Here is a 9,361-nt window from a genome sequence, read left to right as displayed (position 1 = left end):
GTGAATGATAGTAACTCACAAGCTATTGTTCAGGTTCCTTTACCCGTGGCAGCTGTTATGATCAAATCTCCTATGAAGGACCTGCATGATGTTGTCTCTCATAATATCATAGAGTCTGAGGTTATTCATGAAACATGTGAAAAGGATGCAAGCACCTGTGATGTTGAGGAATTTGAGGTTGTGGCTGCAGTCTTAAATATGTAGGAGTGGCAGCAGGAATAACTCCAAAATCTCACTCTAAGGCATCAAAGAAGAAACATGGTAACTCTAAAGGGCAAGCACTTAGAGTTATTCCATACAGAGCAGCAAAAGGTAATCATATGTTATCATGAAAACTTTATTCTGGAATATCAGATCAGTAAAGACTCAAAAAGCCTTCCATAGAGTGCAGATGTTGCTTGGGTATCATAAATTTTGCCTTATAGCACTGATGGAACCTTTTCAACATACTAGACAGATTTAACAATATAAGAGGAAGTTAGGAATGGAGCATGCTTATTATAATGTCTCTGGGAAGATCTAGTTTTTTGTTAATACAGATATAGATGTTGATATTGTGTGGGATGATTCTCAACAAATTTCTTGTAAGCTTACTTTCCAATAGATGAACAAGATCATGTTTGTCACCTTGGTCTATGCAAAGTGTGATGCAATAGCAAGATTAGCTTTGTGGAATAGTCTTTATGTTCTAGCTGATGGGATGGTAGCTCCATGGCTGATAGGGGGTAATTTTAATGTGATTTTGAATGAGGAAGAGAAGTTTGGTGGACTGCTAGTATAGCCGTCTGAATATGAAGACTTTGCATTTTGTATTAACGCATTTGAACTAATTGAAGCTGGTTTTAAAGGAAGCCCTTTCACTTGGTGGAATGGAAGATCTGATGGGCAGTGTATCTTCAAAAGGCTTGATGGAATGTTATATAATAATTTGATGCAGCAATGGTATGGTCTCATTGAAGTGGACCATCTTGCTAGGACTGGATTTGACCATGCTCCTTTGTTGTTATCCTGTAATGAACAACAACATCAATTTATTAGGCCTTTCAAATTTCTGAAGTTTTGGGTAGATCATGAATCTTTCCAATCAGTTGTAACTCAGAACTGGCATGCAGAAGCGGAAAGGGAGGTTTTCTTATCTTTTAAAAAGAAAGTGAATAAAATTAATGTTGTTTTATCAGCATTGAGCAGGCATGTGTTTGGGGACATATTCAAGCAGTTGACTATTAGAAAGAACATTGTGAGAATTAAAGAACAGTTGTTTGAAGAGTCTCCTACTGAAGTTAATAGAATGTTGTTACAAAGAGCACAAGCTGAACTTAAGAGATACTTGTACTATGAAGAGGAGTTTTGGAGACAAATTCTAGCTATGATTGCTTTGTTGAGGGGGATAGAAACACTAGATTTTTTTCACAATATTGTCAATGGTAGGAGGAAAAGAACTCTGATTAGGAGGATTCAAAATGCTGATGGTAACTGGACAGAAAGTGTTAATGAGATAGCTGATGAGGCCATCTCCTTTTATCAGAAGAAATTCAGTCAGGATTCAATGCAGAACTTTCAATCCGAAATGGCTATATTGGATCATATTCCTAGTATGATTTCACAGGAGGAAAATGCACACATTGTTGCTATCCCAACTATGGAAGAGGTTAAACAAGCTGTGTTTGAATTATCAGGGGATAGTGCTAGTGGTCCTGTTACACCCCGTAGTTTCGTATGTTGAGATTCGAGCTACCTTTCAGGAGGTGTGTGGGCTTATAGGTGTTTAACTTATGGTTATAAGGATTCAAGTTCATATAGTAAGCTATGAAAGGATTGAAGAGCAAGTGAATTAAGGAAATTAAATTGTTGGAAATTAGAAGAAAATATGAGGTGCAATTTTGGCCCAAATTGGAGAAAGAATATCTTTTAGTAGATGAGCAGTTTTGAAGCAAAGCAAAAGCCTAAAATAAAGTTCGTCGTGTCTAGTTTCCAAACAACAAACTGCTTGTCGATAGGACATCGGAGTAGAGAATTATGGACGTTACAAGTTCAGCTGACAGAGCAGAAATGCGTGCTACAGTACTACTACAGTGTTGCTACAGTAAAATGCTACAGTCCGACCCGAATTTGACCCTTATAAAAAGGGTAAGAACCCCCTTTTTTCACCAGATTTGCCCAGAAAATTGAAGAGAGAGAGAGAGAGGAGATCACAAAGTAAGCAATTTTCATGCAAACGGAATATTTATCGAAGCCCGGATAAACGCATGGATGTGATTCTAGTATGGTTTGGCGGTGGATTCAAGGTGGATATTGAAGATATCACTGTTTTAACGAGAATAAGATATGAATCTCCTATTATTAATGTTAATTTCGGTTTATTTACGGAGATAAAGTCGTTAAATAATTGTGTAGTAAGTTGGTTAGTTATGGAAGTTGGAAAATAGCGTGCGGGCTATTTTATGGTACATATTGGTGTTGGAAATGATGTTATTAATGTTGGTATTGTTGTTGTTGTTATTGGTTGCTGAATTGAGATTTCAGGTTAGGCATATAAACAGGGGAGATGCTGCCCGAATTTCGGCAGATTCTAAAGGGATTTTAATTAAAGGCTTAAGACAAGTGTATGATGGTGAGCCTAATAATAGTATGAACGATTTTATATGTAGATTACAAGTTAGGAGATAAGTGGGAAGGTCAAGGAGCAAGATTCCAGGTATGTTAAGGCTAAACCTCTCTTTCTTAAGGCATGATTCCTTTGTTGTGAACCTATATATGACATCTTTAACAAACTCATTTCTAAAAGTACCAAAGCTTACAGTTCTCGATGTTCATGTGATATCCTTGAGCTTGTTTCATGGATATTGTTGTTATTCATTGATGTTGATCTCATCTTATGACTTTGTTCCTTCAAGTTGAGACATGTTCGTGATGACGGTTCCATAATAATAATCCAATGAGTTTAAGAATAGGTTCTTAAGGGATGTCTTATAGGACATGAATAGAATGATAGTAGAGGATCCCTAATGAGGTATTTAGTGTTCGAAGAGAGGTTTATGTTGTATCTTAGGACTTGGTTAATGTTTAGTCAAGCGGGAAGAAGTACTAATGACCTGAGTTGTGCTTATAAGTTTTATGTGATTATGTAGACCCTACGGTTAAGTGATGACCACGGGAAGGGCATAAATATTACTAGTAGATGTTTAGCTATGATGTTGATTATAATTACCACTGGTCTACGACCAGTCGGGCAGATGTTACCACCGAGCTACGGGCGGTTGCGCAGATATGTGTTTACCACCAGGCTACGGCTGGTTGGGCAGTTATTACCACCGTGCTACGGCCGGTTGGGCAGATGTATATATTTACCACTGGACTGCAGCCAGTCGGGCAGTTACCACCGTGCTACGGCCGGTCGGGCAGTTACCGCTGATCAGTCGGGCAGTTGCGCTCTACCGTCGGGCGATAATCGGACGGGCGATTACCACCGGACTGCAGCCGGTCGGGCAGTTACCACTGATCAGTTGGGCAGTTAGTATAGGATGATTAGTAAGATAAAGGCATAGTACAGTACATAGATATGGTTAAGCATGCGAGAGTATAGAGAGAGACATGTATCATATATGGATCGGGTTGCACGCCGCAACACATATTCAGATAACGTTTGATGATAAGGTAACCAGGACTATGGTAGGGTATCCAGACCTAGTAAAGATCGCAAGAAGATGAAGAGGTATGTATGCATATGCTAGATTTCCATCGGTAGTTCAGAAATGCCAAGTTGATTCTCATTCTTCTCATCTTTAGTATATGGCTATTTTGTTTCACTTTTCTCCTTGCATATTCAGTACATTTCTCGTACTGACGTCCCTTCTTGTGGACGCTGCGTTTCATGCCCGCAGGTCTTGAGATACAGCTTGACGGATCTTTCAGTAATGATACCAGCTCAGCAATCAGAGTCGTGGTGCTCCACTTGCTTCGGAGTTGCCCTGTGAGTCAGTATGGCTGCATCTGCATTTGCATGGGTATGGCGGGGCCCTGTTCCGGCCACTTTATGTCATGTACTCCTGTATAGGCTTGTTATATCCCGTATTTTTGTACGCTGGGTTATTTGTAAGCTAATCGACATAAGTTCAAGGACAAGATTATTTTTGAGGTTATAAGTATTTATGCGATGCTTAACAAGGGATAAGTAGCGTCGTGAAGGTTAGAGGTTACACAAATTGAATAGTATAAGTTTCATCAATACTATACCGGTACCTTCGGACAATGGTTTGAACCGTTCGCATCGGAGAATTTTGATCATATTCAAGTATGCAAATAACGCGATCGGTGTATATAAAGATGAGGTCCCAAAATAATTTAGGACTTAACAAGTGTGACGGCGGTGATTGAGAATAATAGTTGGTGTATGTATAAAGAGGCTATGGATTAGAGTTCTACCACATTATTATGATAATGAGTATATGAAGTGTGTTGAAAGTGGTTCTTGTTTAAGTAAATCATGATCAAGAAATTAATTATATGATTAATTGGTTAAACATTGGAATAAAGTGGGAGAATAAGGAGTTGATTATGGTATTAATTGAATTAAATGAAGAAGTGAATAGCATCCACATGTCACGTAAGGCAGCAAAGTTGGTTACTATATACTTTTATTAACAATGTGGCATTCAAAAAATTAAAGAAAGGATAGAAGTGGACTTCAAAGTATGCACGTGTAAAGGAGGGGGAAAATATTATAGTAGCTTATATGGTGACTAATACACATATACATTGTTAATTGATAAGATTTTATTTGGAGAAGAAGCATAGGGGCAGCAGCTAATTTTTTTTAGCTGCATCGTGATTCTTAATATGGGCAGGAACGTACTAATACATTCAGTTCTTGGAAGTTTAAGCAACAAAGTTATTTGATTTTTTTCGGGTTTTGCACATCGCTTCAATCTCGTTGTTCCATCTTATCATGTTGTTGAATTCGGGCTTTCTTCGAAGCGAAGTAAAGAGGAAGAAGATTATTTCTTGGCATATAAGGTAATAATTTTCCTCTCGTCGGTATATTTAAATTCATCCAAGTCATAGTTATATTTTAGGATGAGAAATACGAAAATTATACCGTAAATCGTATATGATATTGTTATTGGCTCATAGGCTGTTTGTGGACTGTTTTGAAGGTGTTCTTGAGCTATTTATGGCTAGAATTGTTGGAACATATTTTATTATATTGTTGTTGAAATTTTGATTGATGTTTTTATATATTTATGAAGAAGGAGACGTTATACGGCATAATGGTATATTGTGTATATAGGGGCTGTTTTGATCATATTCTTGAATTGTTAATGATGGGGACCCTTAAGAAATGACTTAATTATATGGTTGTTGGTGTTGTTGTTGAGGACTTGGCCGAGTTAAATTCTCGGGGTTTGTTGAATATATAAAGGAAATGCTGGCCGAATTTCTGTAAATGACGTGCTAGCTTAGGGTTGGATTCCTAAGTACCTTTAGCTAATGTTTGGTATTTACTGACATTGTTGTAGATCTTGGGAAGCCCGAGACTTAGGTTTGGATTTGCTTAAGAAGCGGACAAGGTATGTAAAGCTAACCCTTCCTTCTTTTTGGCATGATCTTTATGAAACAAATAGACGACGTATATATGACTTCAAAAAAAAGGCTCCTATTCTTAGAGAAACTAGGATGGCTAATGTCCTTGATTCCCAGAACTTACTTTATTATGTCTTGATACGTATCTATGATTTCTGAAGTTCTATTTGATATGTTCCATAGTGACATTCGAAGGATACTTGATATGACTATTGTCTTGATTTCCAAATGATAGTTCGTTTGAATATTCTATTGAGTCTCAAATATAATTTAGTATGCATATGGTTGCTCACTACTCTGCTCGTGCATGCCTCGTGCACAGTTTCACTGCATTGTTCACCGAGTCCGGGCCGGGTATGTTCTCGTGCACAGTTTCACTGCATTGTTCACCGAGTCCCTCACTAGAGGGTCGGGTACGGTATATATATATATATATATATATATATATATATATATATATATATATATATATATATATATGATATGATGATGTGATTATGGCGCCAAGGATGGTATGTGATGACTTTGTTGACCGAGTCCCGTAATGGGCCGGGTATGATATATGATATTGATATGCATGATTTACATTTCATAAGGCAAGTGTATGGGTATCTCGAATGTCATACTTATCTCCTGTAACCTCTATTTCAGTCATGATCCTCTTTATTGTATTTCATGCTTTATATACTTACTACATATCTCGTACTGACCCCCTTTCTTCGGGGGGCTGCGTTTCATGCCCGCAGGTACAGATACTCTATTTGGTGACCCTTCAGCTTAGGATTTCTACTCAGCTGTCTTGGAGAGCTCCATTGTTCCGGAGCCTAGACTTTTGGTACAAATCATTTGATGTATATGTATATATGTTTATGCAGGGGTACGGCGGGGCCCTGTCCTGTCATATTTCACTATCGATAATCTTAGAGGTCTGTAGACATATGTGTGAGTTGTGTATAAGTTTTGTTCAGCTGTGTCTATATGGCTTGCGTATGGTATTGATATGTAATGACAACCTTGTCGGCTTACGTATGGTATTGACATGTTGTGACAGCCTTGTCGGCTTGCATATGGTATTGATATGTTGTGGCAGCCTTGTCGGCTTGTGTATCATATTGACATGTAGTGGCAGCCTTGTCGGCTTGCGTATCATATTATGTATTGGTTAGCTGTGACTCCTCAGGAGACAGGTTTATGATATGCGGCGTTATGAATCTATAGTTGCTTTCATAAGTTCTATACAGTTCTTAATGTCAGTCTGACTAGATCTAACAGGTACCTATACGGGTGTCCAGCTCGGGCACTAGTCATGGCCCAAGGGGTTGGGTCGTGACAAGGGTCGTAGACAGATATGCACTGTTAGATATCTAATAATTATCTCGACTTGTACTATGTTGTATGATTATTATGGATAGTCTTACCGGCACATGCAGTCCAGATTAGTTTGAAGACGTAAGTATGTTATCTTTTGGGCTTGTGCCCCTATGACTTATAGTACCTTGGTCTTATGTTACCTTTCGAGATATAGAAAACATGAGTTACAGTTTGTTCGCTCGGTTGCCGTAGGGTGCCGAGTGCCAGTCACGCCTTACCAAGGTTGGGGTGTGACAGGTCCAGAGGGACGCACATGTTTTTTTTATCAGTGCTGCTGGGAAACTGTTGGTGTAGATGTATTTAATATGGTGAAGGTGTTCTTTGAGGGTCTGACTTTACCTTAGTCTATTACTCATACAAACTTGGTTTTGTTGCCTAAGAAGAATGAAGTGGAAAGCTTTTCTGACATGAGGCTTATTAGCCTTAGTAACTTTATCAATAAAGTTATCTCTAGAGTGGTTCATAACAAATTGGAGAAGGCCCTACCTAGATTGATATCTGCCAATCAATCAGGTTTGGTAAAGGGCAGAAATATCATTGAGAATGTTTTACTAACCCAAGAGATTGTTTCTGATATAAGGTTAAGAGGCAAGCCAGCTAATGTAGTTCTCAAATTGGGCATGACTAAGGCCTCAGATTGTTTCTGATATAAAGTTAAGAGGCAAGCCAACTAATGTAGTTCTCAGATTGGACATGACTAAGGACTATGATAGAGTCTCTTGGGCATTTTTTATGAAGGTTCTGAGGAGAATGGGATTTTCGGAGCAATGTATTGATATAATATGGAGGATATTAGCTAACAACTGGTATTCAGTACTAGTAAATGGACAGGCTCATGATTTTTTTCATTCATTAAGAGGAGTTAAGCAGGGGTATCCTTTATCACCTGCCTTATTCATACTGTCTGCTGAAGTACTAACAAGGGCTCTTAATGCATTATTTGATGATCAAGCTTTCAAAGGGTATGGAATGCCAAAATAGAGTGCCAATCTTAATCACTTGGCATATACAGATGACACCTTAGTTTTTGCTTCAGCTGATGCAAAATCATTGGAGCTAATTATGGATACTTTGAAGGCTTATGAAGACAACTCTGGTCAGTTGATTAATAAGAGAAAAAGTTCTTTCTACATGCATTCTAAGGTCTGCAATGTATTACTGCAGCAAGTTGAGAAGCTCACTGGTTTTAAAAGAGGGAACTTTCCTTTTACTTATTTAGGCTGCCCAACAACTCATGCAAGGAAAAGGAAAGTTGCTTATAAAGACCTTATTAAGAGGATTAGAGATAAATTGTAAGCCAGGAAAAGTAAGCTTCTTTCACCAGGAGGCAAGGCAATATTGATCAAGAGTGTGCTTCAGAGTGTTCCTATCCATATTCTATTAGCTATAAGGCCTCCAAAGTGTGTGATCAAGGAGATTCATCAGATTTTTGCTAAGTTTTTCTGGTCTAGTAAAGAGGATGTAAAGTCTAGACATTGGGCTGCCTGGTTAAAGATATGTTTTCCAGTTGAAGAAAGTGGATTAGGATTCAGGTCCCTTTTTGATATAGCAAAGGCTTTGAATGTTAAACTATGGTGGAGATTCAGGACTTCCAACTCTCTTTGGGAAAACTTCCTTTGGAATAAATACTGCAAAAAGCAGTATCCACAATATGTTACATGGAAAGGAGGATCTCAAGTATGGCAAATGGTGTTAGAAGCTAGAGATAACATTGAACAAGAGATCTGGTGGGAAACACATAGTGGTACTGCTAACATCTGGTATGATAACTGGACTAAATTAGGAGCATTACACTATATTGTTCCTAATGACTTCATTAGTGATGACAGTATAGAGGATGTGAGTCACTTTATTACTGAAGATGGATGGAATGAGGAATTGATGCATCATTATTTACCTGAGGAGATTGCTAGTCATGTTGTAAAGGAGTTGAAAGTCCATATTGAAGAAGGTCAATGGGACAAGCCCTAGTGGATAATGACAAGTACTGGCAAATTCACAATTTGTAGTGCATGGGAATTATTAAGACAAAGAGCAAACTACTCACAGGTTTATAAGCAGATGTGGATAAAAGGGGTGCCTTTCAAGATCAATTTCCTGCTATGGAGGATGTGGAAGTTAAAGATACCAGTTCATGAGGTGTTGCAAAGTATTGGTATTCCTGTGGTTTCTAGGTGCAACTGTTGTACTGCACATCAACAAGAAACAATTGATCATTTGTTTCTTAATGGAGAATTAGCAAGCAAAGTGTGGAAATTATTCTCTGATGCTGCGGGGATATCCATGGTATGTCATAATGTCAAGCATGCTATTCAAATCTAGTGGGAGGTTGATTGTCACTATAAGCTAAAGGTGGTGTTTAGAGCTATTCCTGTCATGATCTTGTGGCAGCTATGGAAGTGGAGAAATA

The 9,361-nt window shown here is 38.2% G+C and overlaps 1 protein-coding gene across 1 annotated transcript; it reads left to right on the top strand.

Annotated features, from left to right (window-relative positions):
* The first annotated feature begins 258 nt into the window (after positions 1–258).
* Positions 259–8,922, top strand: LOC132607933 (uncharacterized). The gene is made up of 6 exons (XM_060322017.1): positions 259–312; positions 605–725; positions 837–1,714; positions 7,296–7,539; positions 7,964–8,134; positions 8,276–8,922. The coding sequence occupies exons 1-6, from the start codon at positions 259–261 to the stop codon at positions 8,920–8,922; spliced, it is 2,115 nt and encodes a 704-aa protein (XP_060178000.1).
* The last annotated feature ends 439 nt before the right edge of the window (positions 8,923–9,361 follow it).

This window comes from Lycium barbarum, chromosome 8, assembly GCF_019175385.1.
Source record: "Lycium barbarum isolate Lr01 chromosome 8, ASM1917538v2, whole genome shotgun sequence".
NCBI classification, from domain to species: domain Eukaryota; kingdom Viridiplantae; phylum Streptophyta; class Magnoliopsida; order Solanales; family Solanaceae; genus Lycium; species Lycium barbarum.
The sequence above is the reverse complement of the archived record's forward strand: the minus strand, read 5'-3'. Positions and strand labels throughout refer to the sequence as shown.

Excerpts from the sequence above, each read along its gene's own strand:
- LOC132607933 (XM_060322017.1), top strand. The coding sequence starts at position 259 with ATGGTAACTCTAAAGGGCAAGCACTTAGAGTTATTCCATACAGAGCAG. Across the intron at positions 313-604 it reads TCCATACAGAGCAGCAAAAG|ATGAACAAGATCATGTTTGT; the intron begins GTAATCATATGT and ends ACTTTCCAATAG. Across the intron at positions 7,540-7,963 it reads TTCTGATATAAGGTTAAGAG|ATGACACCTTAGTTTTTGCT; the intron begins GCAAGCCAGCTA and ends TGGCATATACAG.